Raw genomic sequence first — 13,283 nt, 5'->3', positions numbered from 1 at the left:
ATGGCGACATACTCTGCAGCTTCCTAAAAACTGTTAAAATTCACTCAGAGAGCCCTCCACAAGATGGCTTCTTGTTGCAGCTGCAGCCCTCTCATCCTACAAGGTCTGTATTGGGTGACTATTTGGAGGTGCCAACAGGCCTCTTCCATTTACCTGCCAGACTCTGGAGATCCTGATGGCAGCATAACTATGCCCCAGTTGGTCCCTCAATGGGCCTATTTGGCTACCAGCTGCTGCCTGGTGGACAACCATTGCCACTTTGACTGGATGTCTGGAAAGGTTGCTCAGGAACGGAAAGGTGTCTGGGAACTGACCCGACACGCAAATTCCTAAGTTTTCTCCAAGTCCTGCCTCCTAACCTGCCTCCATGAAGCCTGAAAGATTCCACCCAGGATTTCATTTGGAAAAGTGCAGTATTACGTATGTGGCCAGGATGAATGCTCAACATACAAAAAGATGAATAAAATTGGAGAAAGAAAGAAATCTGACCTTTATAATGCATAGATCCCGAAAAGATCATGAACAATACGCAGAGATAGCTAAAGCAAAAAGGCAGTTGAGGTGCATTTGTAGGACTACGGGTCATAATGTAAAGCTTATTAATTGTTTTTCTGTTCAAGACCTCAGTCAGACCTTTGAATGTTATTTCAGTTTTATGTTCCTCATATAGTGGATGATGCTGGCTTTGGAAAAGACTTAGAGAACAGTCATTAGAATAATTCTCAGTTCAAGCCGACTTGGCAATCAAGATAGACTAAAAGAACAATGGGTCAAATTTTACCAAAAAACGGCAGTGTCAGTTCAGGAGAGAAAAACAGTGCCATTTCCATCATGTAGTCAGTATGATTTCTCACGGAATTTTGAACACCCTTGTTAAAAAATAGTGAGTGAGTTTGGTTTATGCCAATCAGATTTGGGCACCATCTTTAAAGAGCGCCCCAATCACGCCAGGGCACTGCCATGGGTAGACCACCTGGGGGCTATACTTAACTCTGGCCCATGGAGGGATACCTTCAACTGCCAGATGCTTGCCCAAACCTATTGTAAATGACGGTGGTGTGACGTCATGCAAGGGCCCGGTGAATATTCTGAGGTGGGGGGGGGGGGGGGGGGGGAGATCTGGGGAGATCTGGAGAGAGTGTTCGCTAGTGACATGCTAATGTATTAAAATGAGGTTCCCAGGCTCCCACAAGCAATTTGCACTAACCCACCGGAGGGTGGGGCTGGTGACAATTCCAAAACCCAATCACACCAAAGGAATCACGTTTTTTGATTATTTCTGGATTTTGAGTCCCAGCTGAGTTTTCCACAGGCGGAGAGTGCAGACTCAAAATGTTCCTCATGCCTTTACACTTAGGAAGTGTAGACCTAGGGTGAACAGATTGGGTTTCATAGGATAATGAAGGGAATGGAGTGTGCTTGAATGGGCAATTTGTTCCAGTTGAATCGATTAGTGAGAACCACGGTTCACAATTTTAAGGTATATGTATTGGGTGTCAGAAGGTAACTCTTTTCATCGAGAACAATGCACCCCTTGAACAGGCTGTTGGGAATGCACTGGCCAAGAAATCACTGAATTCCTTCAGGTGAGAGCAGGTCCTGTTTCTGGGAGGGTGGAGAGCTCACCTCTTATGAAAGGCACATAATGCAAGGAATTGAAGGAATTATTATGAAACAAATGGGGCGGGATTCGCCGAATGGGTTCCAACGCAAAAATCGCGGCGGGCGCCGATTTGACGACAAATCGGAATTCTCCATCACCTTGACAGCGGCAGCAATGCGTTCTGAAATGCATTCACAGTAAACACCATTTGCATATCATTAGGGGGCCCGAAGGGGTATTGTCCGGGGCCTCCGCGATTCTCCGTCTGTGATGGGCTGAGGTCCAGACGGCGCAGTTCACTATGTGCGTCGTGGCTTCTGAGGGAGAGAGATGGGGTATGGAAAGTGTCCAATATCACCATAGTTTGCTGACATTTGTGCCGCTGGCCGGGGGGTTTCTGCCAGAGCCGGCGGGGAGTAGCGGCGAGTGGCCAGGTGGTGGGCTGTGGAGTCAGGGTGGATGGGCACAGAACACCATTGCCGCATGCTACTAACAGCCCACTGTGAAATTAGTGCCACGGATCGTACAGGTGTCTCTCCAGGCCACCGTCCTGGGTGCCCTCTGGCCCCAGCCAACCCATCAGCTGTATGGGTGCACCCCAATACAACCAGTGCCATCTTGTTGGCTGGGATGAGTGTGTGTGGGGATTGTAATGTGTTCATGCGGCTGCAGGTTGCCAGCCTCCCGAGTGTCAATCAGGGAGCCGGCAAATCCAACACTGTTTTTCATTTGAATCGATTGTATTCCACGCGGCACCGGTGCTAACCCCTTCATAGTGGCGGAATCGGTCCAGGTGTGGCACCAGTTTTGCTGTCGTGAAAGTCCACGAATTCTGCGTTGGCGTCAACACTTAGTCTCAGGAATGGAGAATCATGCCTATGATCTCTTGCACTCAGTTTGATCGTTTAAGGGAAGCGGAGCGGAATTTTAGCAATTTCTTTCCCTCCCAAGTTGGCTAGTTTTGTTTTGACTATCTCAGGATGGGATGGAGACTGTGGGCAAGGTTCTCTGGTTCCCCAGCCGTGTGTTTCTCAGCAGTGCACCATTCACTGGAGCGGGATTCTAACTTCCTGCCGTTTGCAAACGGGATTTCCATTTGAAGCGATCCCACTCGCCGGGAAACCCATAGATGGAGGTTCGCTGCGAGTGGGAAAAGTGAATTGCAATGACCGGAGAATTGAAAGTTTCTACAATTGTACGGGACAGACTGAAAAGGTTTTCCCTGCTGGTCATCGCTTGTATGTTCCTATGGTGCTTCTGATAGTGCAACACTATGAGTGCTATATTTGATTAAAATGAATTGCCTACTGCAGCTTGTGTTCAGGAATATAAAAGACAATGCCTAACCATGTTTGAGATAGCAATCTTATGACTTGTTGTTCAGAAAATGTTAAATATCAGTTAAATGTCACAGTGTAAGTACTACCGTTCTGGAAACAATTTATTTTAACTCTTACTTTAACCCAAATTTATTTAAATGAAAAGTTTAAGAACACAAAGCAATGTCCTCTTAAATCACAATTGTTTAGGCATTCAGCTACTTTTTAATGAGTGGAATAATTCAAAAAGCTGCGGCATACCTGTGAAATTGTGTACGTTTTGTTGGACAGTCTTGAAATCCCCTGTCAAAATAAAAACATCTATGTGAAACAGGTTTTTTTTGCAGAGAGGGTTGTTAAGGTCTAAAATGTAAGATTTAATGATTCTATGAAAAAGTACGATTAATTTAGTAATGAATGCTTGTGAGAAACACAGAACTGGTGGGGATACTTTTAGAAACTAGTGTGTTGATTTTTTTATTTTAACAGATTTTCACCTCACATTAGAAGGGGATTTTTGAATAAATAAAAATTATGCAAATATCTGCACAAATCTTGCCCAGAAATATTACAATTATTCGTATCTTCACCTCAACATTTTGTCTAAAGTGAGCAATATATGCTTTTGGTTAGCTCATGTAACTATCATTACATATATAAATAGAACAGAACCTAATATATTCCTACCAACTATTGTTGTCAGCAAGTGTTCTGCCCCAATCCTCCAGCACTATAACTAATGCCTTATTTCTTTGGAAAGCTAGAATGTGGTTGCTCTGAGGTTGATATGGTACTAATTTGGTTGCATTTGACTAATAATTATGGTGACTGACTGAGGAAACAAACATCAAGACAGTTCCTGTATTTGCACAGCCTACTACCAGTATGTTCTCCGCCTCTTTTACATGCAGTGCCTCTGTTCATTGTGTTGGTGCTACTTCATCATCTTGACTAGTCTCTTTTGAAATAAGTCCAGCTCAGCAGGTGAGCACAATGCAATCTAGTCATCTTATTATTAATTAGCAAAAGGTAGCCAGGGCATCAACCTGGACCCTTCCTTGCAAGTAAACATTTAAGTTAATGAATGATGCTTAGTGGTAAAATTCTGATATTTTATGTTATTTCTTGGTTTGGCACAAGTTTTAGGGCAGAATGATCCATTTTTGAGACGAAGAGTGGTGGCAGGCTTTCTGGTGAGGCCTTTACTTCTGGCTAGGGTATCTTTATTATTGTCACGTGTAGGTTTACATTAACACTGCAATGAAGTTACTGTGAAAATCCCCCAGTCGCCTGTTCAGATACACGGAGGGAGAATTCAGAATGTCCAATTCACCTAACAGCACGTCTTTGGACAATGGGAGGAAACCGGAGCACACGGAGGAAACCCAAGCAGACAAGGGGAGAATGTGCAGACTCCGCACAGACAGTGACTCAAGCCTGGAATCGAACTTGGGACCCTGGCTCTGTGAAGCAACAGTGCTAACCAAGAGACCAGTGTATAACATTTGCAATTTTCCAATCCTCTGGCATGACCCGATTTTCTGGAAGCTGGGAAAAGTAAGGCCAATGTTCCCACAATTTCCAGTCCTGCTTGCCTCAGTATCCTTGGACACATCTCATCTGGCCCCAGTGCGTTATCAACTTAAAGTATAGGCAGTCTATCCAATAGCAGCTACTTGTCAATTTTAAACTATCCTAATGTCTTAATTACCTCCTCTTTCTCAATGACCTAGGCAATATCTTCTTTCTTGGTAAAGGTAGATGAAAAGTATGCATTTTATACCTCAGTGATGCCATACATAAATCCCATTTTTGATCCATAGTTAGCCCCATTACTCTTACCAATTTTTTCTATTTACATTCCCGTAAAAGACTTCTGGATTCCCATTTATGTTAGCTGCCAATCTCTTCGCATACTCCCTCTTTGCTCCTTGTCATAATCCCCACGAGGTCTACGGGAAACCATTATCGTTCTCCCCATGGGGTTATTGGAGTACCAGCTTCCCCGGATGTGGAGGCCCACTCAGCTTGGCTCGTAAAACCGAGCACAAAAACCGGCCCATGCAATGACCGACATGCTGGTTGTCTCAACGGGGACTGTGTTATGTAATGGCGGGATCCCGCACCAGATTCTCTGCTTAGAACTTCATTAATCATGTACTGGCGTGTTCCATTCTGCATCGCCTGCTGGACGGCAGATGATTTGTCTGCCCGCCATCAGCTGGAGGGTGCAAAGGTCCTGCCGCCATATTTAAATACCAGTCCAACACACTCATCTCTCCAGCCCACCTGTCTTCACCAGACGGTGCAGGGTGGCAGAAACCCAGAGGAAAAAGGCTAGCAGCCTCATGAAGAATTCTGTTCCTCGATTAAAACATCCTTCCTCTGAACCCATCACCTGCCCATGCTCCACTTGGACCTCTACCCATTGAGTCTGGAGTCTTTGTGAATCTCCTTCCAGTAAAAGATATGGTATCATTTTTACCCTTTGTGAGCTTTTCATGCAGCCTTGTCGGAGTACAGCTTCCCTCCCCTCAGTCTTCCCTCTGCCTTCCATTAATCATCTTCTTCATCTACCTCCTACACCGCCTTCCTTCCACATTGCCCTCACCTTGTCTTCGTCAGATCACCCTCCTCCTCCTGGCCTCACCTTTCACTTCACCTTCAGTGGGTCTTTGGACCCATGAGTCCTGCAGCACTGTCCTCTCCAGATAAACACAAGGTGGCCCCCGCAGTTCCCAACCCCAGGTGCAGTGCTGGTCCACCATGACTGTGGCACAGGAGGGTCCATGGGTACAGCAACTCGGTCCTGTCCATGAAGACCAGCTTGGAATGGAGATGAAGGGCAAGAACTGGTCTCCCCTCACAGAGTGGTGAATAGTGCATCAGGATCAGCGCAGCGGTACAGCAATGTTGCACTCTCCCTGAAGTTTCTTGCAAATGGAGGACCACCCTTTCACGCCACTCTTTAGCAGTTGGGGTTTAGACTGGGCTGACTTAATTTCACTCTGGCGTGATGCAAGCTTGGAAGATCTGACGGGATGCTGGGGGTTGGGGGTGGCATCTGTTCCAATGAGCATTCATGAGATGCAAATGAATGCAAATGAAATTCACGCCACCAGCTAGTGACAATGGCTAGTGGCCATTCACACGACACTGGGAAAATTTGCTACATGATTTTATGTTGGTGAGTTTCCGACTATTTGGCTCCCACTAGATTCCTCACTCCTGCCCATAGAATAGGAGAATTCTGCCCAGGGCATCAGTCTCTGCATTTTATGAATTATGGCAGAAAGAAAATTATTTGCAACGACAGAACACAAAGGAAAGTTCAACATTGGATTTATAACTTTGCTGCTTCATTATTTTCAAAACCTACATCACTGTTTTATTGTAGAACTCATGCTTAATATTCCATTCAGTGTTACTGATCACTTTCTTAATAGTAATTTCCTACAATCCAGCCTTTTATTTACTCTTGCATGGGATGAGAGTGCTGCTGGTGAGGCCAGTATTCATTGTCCATCCCTACTTGCCCTGGGGATGGTGGTGGTGAGTTACTTTGTTGAACTGTTACAGTCCACATGGTACATCTGCATTGCTGTTAGGAAGGGAGATCCACAATTTAACAAAAAATAAATTTAGAGTACCCAATTCACTTTTTCCAATTAAGGGGCAATTTAGTGTGGCCAATCCACCTACCTTACACATCTTTGGGCTGTGGGGGCAAAACCAACGCAAACACGGGGAGCATGTGCAAACTCCACATAGAGAGTGACCCAGAGCAGGGATCAAACCTGGAACCTCAGCACCGTGAGGCAGCAGTGCTAACCACTGTGCCACTGTGCTGCCCTGAGATCCACAATTTTGACACAGCAACAGTGAAGGAATGGCAATGTAGCCCCAAGTCAGTGTGGGGCTCGGAGTTGGGACTTGCAGGCGGTGGTGTTCAATTGTACCTGATGCCCTTGTCCTTCTAGTTGTTAGAGATTAAGGGTTTAGGGGGTGCTGTCAAAGGTACCTTGGCAAGTTGCTGCACTGCATTTTGAACGTTGTACACACGACTGCCACATTGCGCCGGTGGTGGAGGGAGTGAATGAAGTTTAAGGGGTGCTGTTGATGAAGCGGGCGGCTTTGTCCTGGATGGTGTCACGTTTCCTGAGTGTTATTGGACCTACACTCATCCAGGCAAATGGAGAGTATCCCATCACACTCCAGACATGTGCCTTGTAGATGATGGATAGACTTTGGGGAGTCAGGGGATGAGCTGCCCACCACAGGATTCATAGCTTCTGAATTGTAGCCACAATTTTTATATTCCTGACCCAATTCGATTTCTGGTTAATATTAATTCCTAGGATGTTCCTGTTGGAGGATTCAGCAATAATAATTCCATTTTAACTGTCATGTGGAGATGGCTAGATTCTCTCTTGTATGAGATTGTCATTGCTTGGTACTTTTGCAGCACAAATGTTACTTGCCACTTATTAACCCAAGCCTGAATGTTGTCCTTGCTACATGTGAACATAGACTGCTTCAGTATCTGAAGAGTTATAAGTGTACCTAACATTGCAATCATCAGCGAACATCCCCAATTTCTATATTTCTCACTTCCTCTCTTAGAACATCCCCGCTGACTTTGGGCAGCACGGTAGCACAAGTGGATAGCGCTATAGCTTCACAGCGCCAGGGTCCCAGGTTCGATTCCCCGCTGGGTCACTGTCTGTGTGGAGTCTGCATGTTCTCCCCGTGTGTGTGTAGGTTTCCTCCGGGGGCTCCGGGTTCCTCCCACAGTCCAAAGACGTGCAGGTTCGGTGGATTGGCCATGCCAAATTGCCCTTAGTGTCCCAAACAAAGGTCAGGACGGGTTATTGGGTTACGGGGATAGGGTGGAAGTGAGGGCTTAAGTGGGTCGGTGCAGACTCGATGGGCCAAATGGCCTCCTTCTGCACTATATGTTCTATGTTCTATGTTCTAAAAAAAAAAGACTTTGACTACTCCGCTGCCATTTCATGATCAAATGAGTATCAATTGGCTGCAGACAGGACTTCAGCCCCTCACTCTGGAGGAAGTCCCCCCGCAAAGAGAGCTGATGACCAATCTGATTGGCTGGCAGTTCCCCAGTCCCTGCAGTACAAGAGCTACAGTGGATAGAAGAGGAAGAACGTCAATGTGTCAGAACCTAAATCCCATGTTTGGACGGCAAAGTAAGTTTTGGGGGTTCTGGGGGAGATCGGAAGGAAAGGCCTTGGGTTTGGAAAGAGGGCCACCAGATGTTAAGGGGTGTCACCCAAAGTCAGATGGGGGGCTGCTGATAGACATGCCTCATCCCCTGCCTTCCTGCCTGATGCCGAAGCCCATTCATTTTTGGACTTCCCCCACGCTGGATAAATCCTAGACAAATTGAGACTAGGTGGGAAACGACCCTTAAGTGGTCAATAATTGTCCATAATTGTCCCCCACCCTAAATTCCGCTGGCAGGGGAGTGCGAAATTCGGGCTATAGAAGTTCCACATTTGCTGTGGCTGATGGAAACACTGTAAGAACAGGAATGATTACAGAAATGCCTGGTCTGTTCATTGAAGAGCCTTATCCAGCATAATACCTTGTGCAGTCTGCAATGTCTCCAAATTCCACCCCATCATCATTATTGACAGTGCTAGCTCTATCACTGTGAGTATTGCTGCTAAAATTAATGCTCATTGAACTTGGACAGCAGAGGGAAGGAATATATTTTCTTTTATTTCTCACTGTCTTTTCTCCTTTCCGAAAGAATGCATCGTGAGACAACTGCCAATGTTTTGACACTTGCGAATCCCTGTTTATATACTTGCAAAGAAGATGTGGCTTAAAACATATTTAAGCTCACAGCGACTCACAAAACTTCCAGCCTGGAAGCTCAACAAGAAGGCAGAGTTTGCACTGTAATTTAATGCACTTATTCACTTCATCACTTATTAAAATGTTTGCAACACTTAATAAAGGAGCTAACCTTCAAATAAGAAAAATGTAACTGTTAACACAAGCACCATCCAACATTATAATTTGTTTTGTTAAGAACAGTTTTCTTGCAAAACTGGTAAGATTCTAATGACATGATCTTCAGGGTAAGACAATTAACAAAAGGTAACGGGTATAGGGTGGATACGTGGGTTTGAGTAGGGTGATCATTGCTCGGCACAACATCGAGGGCTGAAGGGCCTGTTCTGTGCTGTACTGTTCTATGTTCTATGTTCTATATGCCTCGCAGATTCCAAAATTGTTAAAAAATGATCCTGCAATTTGAGGTGGCAGACGTAAATGATACTACAGTTCGTTCATTTATTCTTTGTTTTGGGAGACAAAATAGGGATTACTTTGTTGAGGAGAATTCTGAAACAGTTCTTTTTCAAGTGAAAAATTAATCTGTAAAAACTATGGGTGAGAGTCTCCGCAAATGCGGAGAATCGTAAAGGCTGCCGTGGGACAGGCCGTGACCCACGGCAGCCTTCACGCCCACTTCCGGGGCCGATCCTCCCCCCCCGGGCGTCACGGCGGCGCGGCCTTGACGACGGTCGTCAAGGCCGCACGCCAAGCTTCACGCCGGCTGACGCAGCCGATGACGTCAGCTGCGCATACGCAGGTTGGACAACGCCAACCGCGCATGCCCTCGTCGCCCCGCAAGACGTGGCGGCTTAATCTTGCTGGGCGGCGGAGGGGAAAGAGTGTGTCTCTTTTGGACGCAGGCCCGACGATCGGTGCGCACCGATCGCGGGCCTGTCCCCTCCGGAGCACAGTCGCGGTGCTCCCGTCTCAATCGGGCCCCTGGATGCCCCAAACGGGCATCCGGCTCCTGTTTCATGAATGCAGCGACCAGGTGTGGTTGCTGCCGTGTTCAAACAGGCGTGAAGGCCCGGCCGCTCGGCCCATCGGCCTCGGAGAATCGCCGCTCGTCGTAAAAAACGGCGAGCGGCGATTTGTGGCGTGTGTCGGGCGTGGGGGGGGGGGGGGGGGAGAATAGCGGGAGGGCGTGAAAAATGCCGGGATGCCCTCCCGCTATTCTCCCACCCGGCGTGGGGGGCGGAGAATTGCGCCCATTGGTGTTATTCAGAACTTTCTTTGTCTGAGGATTCAATCCACAGTATCATAGTAATCAGAATTTACAGTGCAGAAGGAGGCCATTCGGTCCATCGAGTCTGTACCGGCCCTTGGAAAGAGCACCCCACTTAAGCCCAAACTTCCACCCTATTCCTGTAACCCAGTAACCCCACCTAACCTTTTTAGGCACTGAAGGCAATTTATCACGGCCAACCCACCTAACCTGCACATCTTTGGACTGTGGGAGGAAACCGGAGCACCCGGTGGAAACCTACGCACAAACAGGGAGAACGTGCAGACTTCGCACAGACAGTGGCCCAAGCTGGGAATCGAACCGGGGACCCTGGAGCTATGAAGCAACTCTGCTAACCACTATGCTACCGTGCTGCCCTCATTACAGTCATTCTCTAAAATGATTCTTGTCTCAGAAATGCCTTTCAGCCAGCACTGCTGGAAATCAAGGGGACAAGGGGAGAAATTGACTTTGGCCTAATTTTTAATAACACCTCGGGCGCAATTCTCTGACCCCCATGCCGGGTGGGAGAATCACGGGAGTGCCGGACGATTCCTGCCACGTCGCCCTGGCACCCTCATGTGATCCTCCCACCCCACCCAAAACGGCATGCCGCGTTTCACGACAGGCCGCTTGGTGAATCGCCGCTCGCCGACGGGTTGGCGCCGACGGGTTCACGCCAGCGCCAACCACACCTGGTCGCTGCTGGCGTGAACAGCGCGCGAACGCTGCGTGTGCGGCCTGTGGGGGGGGGAGGGAGGATCGAGCGCTCAGTAGGAGTCTGGCCCGCGATCGGTGCCTACCGATCGGCGGGCCGGCGTCTCTAAAGGACGCACTCTTTTCCTCCTCCGCCCCGCAAGATCAATCCTCCATATCCGCGCGGGTTTGCACTGGCCAACCTGCACACGCGCGGGTGACGTCATGTACGCGCCGCCGGCCACGTAATTTATGCGGCGCCAAGGCCCGCCGCGCGAAATTGGCGCGGCGCCGCTCCTAGTCACCTGGGGGGGGGGGGGGGGGGGGGGTGGGCGAGGAGCGGCCTCTGACGCCGGGGTGAAACACTCCGGGTTTCACTCCGGTGTCGGCTGTTTGTCTCCCTTTGGGAGAATTGCGCCCTTTGTCTCCCGATGGGAGAATTTCGCCCCTCATCCAACACCAATTAGGGTACTGTAGCTTCAAAAGCAGATTGTTAAGGAGTTAAGATAAATGCACACCCAGGGTTAAGAAGCATAGATGAAATAACCTTGACCACAATCGGATCAACAAAACGATGTGAACTAATAAAAGGAGTAAAAAGTAGCTCGGCAAATCCTGCAGAGACAAAGGTAGAGAGGCACATTGGGATGAACACAATTACCTTCAGAATCAAATCAGAACGCGTTGGAGGGAGGCAAAGTAATTCTGGAAATGAATACAAGCTGTAAATAGAAAAGCAAAAATTGGAGCCTATGAGGTTATCGGGGCAATGGTCATGTGGAATTTAAATTGGCTCAAAGGCAGAAGGCAGAGGGCAATACTGAAGGGATTCAGGGGAAGCTTACAGTGGTATGTCTCAAAGATCAGTATTAGGACCTCTGTTATTTTAATGTATATGGGGCAGCACAATGGTTAGCGTTGCTGCTTCACAGTGCCTGGGACCCGGGTTCAATTCCAGCTTTGGGTGACTGTCTGTGCGGAGTCTGCACTTTCTCCCCGTGTCTGTGTGGGTTTCCCCCGGGTGGTCTAGTTTCCCACCACAGTCCAAAGATATGCAGGTTAGGTGGATTGGCCACGTTAAATTGCCCCTTATGTCCGAAAGGTTACTGGGTTACAGGGATAGGGTGGGGGGCGTGGGCCTAGGTAGGATGCTATTTCAGAGGTTTGTGCAGACATGATGGGCCGAATGACCTCCTTCTGCGCTGTTGTCATTCTATGATTCTACTCTATGAGTTGAGTTCAAGCGGCACAATTTCAACATTTGCGGATGATAAAAATTTGAGACATAGTTAATTGTAAAGAAATAACAGAATTCAGAAGGACCTAGATGGACTGGGGAAATGCACAATCATGCGTCAGGTGACATTTGATGCAGAAAAATAAAGTGACACATTTTGCACAGCGGAAAGAGAGAAGATTATTGGAGCGTAATGACAAAAAGTCACATGAGGTACAGTGGAGAGACTTGGAGGGTCTCATGCACAAATCTTTGAAAGTAGCAGCCCAAGTTGATATGGATTTTCAAAAAGCACTTGGGATTTATTAAGAGAGATCCCTGTCACAGCAGTGAAACGGGCCTTATCAATGTCACAAATTGCATCCCCTATGACTGTAACTGCGAAATATAGCACTGTAGTGCTGCAAATGTCAACGCATTGGAAGGACCGACATTCAAAGATGGCGGCTGAATTCCTTCCGGCCTCAGCATGCCATTCTTCAAAGGGCATGGGCATCATCTACCTTTCCTTGCAGAATGAGCAGGTTGTGATGTTACTCAGTGTTAGATGTGCCCTTTGTTGACGCAGCTATCCAGCAGCAGTTACTCAGCAATAACCTGTTCACTGACACAGGGTTTGGGTTTCCCCAGGTCCACTCAGCTCCTGACTTCATTACAGTCTCAATTCAAACATGGAAAAAAGAGCTAAACTCAAGAGGTGGGGCGAAAGTAACTACCCTTTACTTTTCAGAACCTGTCCCATTAAGCACAATAGTAGGTGTAACAAGACACGATGGAGGTTATCCTCAATGGGAAAGCGGGACTTTGAGTGAAATTCACCCAAAAGTGTAATTTTGGGCAAGTTTGGTGGGGTGTTTCAACCACAATATGAATGCGATTAATCGGCTGCGGTCCGCTGGAATAGGGTAAATCCTGGGAGTGGCAATTCCCGATGGTTGTTACGCCTCGCAAGATCTAACGAGAACCCACGATACGTTGCAAGCTGGATCCTGCCCACAGTGGGCAGGACCTAGACTTGCAGAGTTAAGTGAGTATAAAAGCTGAATTAATTCTGCTGACGCCAGGTTGAACCGGTTCCCGGGATCTACTGGCCTCGCCGAGGAGAACCCAGCCGGGAGGCCATTCAGCACTGGTCCCCACAAATAGGGCCAAGGCGGGACGGCACTTGGGGCCAGGGGTCTCCCAGGCAATAGGAGTTCCCCGAGTGGTCGGCCTCTGGGCAGGGTGCCCAGGTGGCACTGTCAGGGTGATTTGGGCACTGCCAGGGTGCCAGGCTGGCAGTGTCAAGGTGCCCAGGTAACATTATGCCGCACTGGGGATCGGTCCCGGAGGTGTCCT

The 13,283-nt window shown here is 47.9% G+C and overlaps 1 protein-coding gene across 1 annotated transcript in view; it reads right to left on the bottom strand.

Annotated features, from left to right (window-relative positions):
• kcnh8 (potassium voltage-gated channel, subfamily H (eag-related), member 8) overlaps positions 1–13,283 on the bottom strand; it is a 545,374-nt gene that overhangs the window by 52,729 nt on the left and 479,362 nt on the right. The window contains exon 12 of the mRNA XM_038797843.1: positions 3,184–3,225. Coding sequence (XP_038653771.1) covers positions 3,184–3,225 — 42 coding nt within the window. The remainder of the gene's footprint in view (positions 1–3,183; positions 3,226–13,283) is intronic.

This window comes from Scyliorhinus canicula, chromosome 5 (assembly GCF_902713615.1).
Source record: "Scyliorhinus canicula chromosome 5, sScyCan1.1, whole genome shotgun sequence".
NCBI classification, from domain to species: Eukaryota; Metazoa; Chordata; class Chondrichthyes; order Carcharhiniformes; family Scyliorhinidae; genus Scyliorhinus; species Scyliorhinus canicula.
The sequence above is the reverse complement of the archived record's forward strand: the minus strand, read 5'-3'. Positions and strand labels throughout refer to the sequence as shown.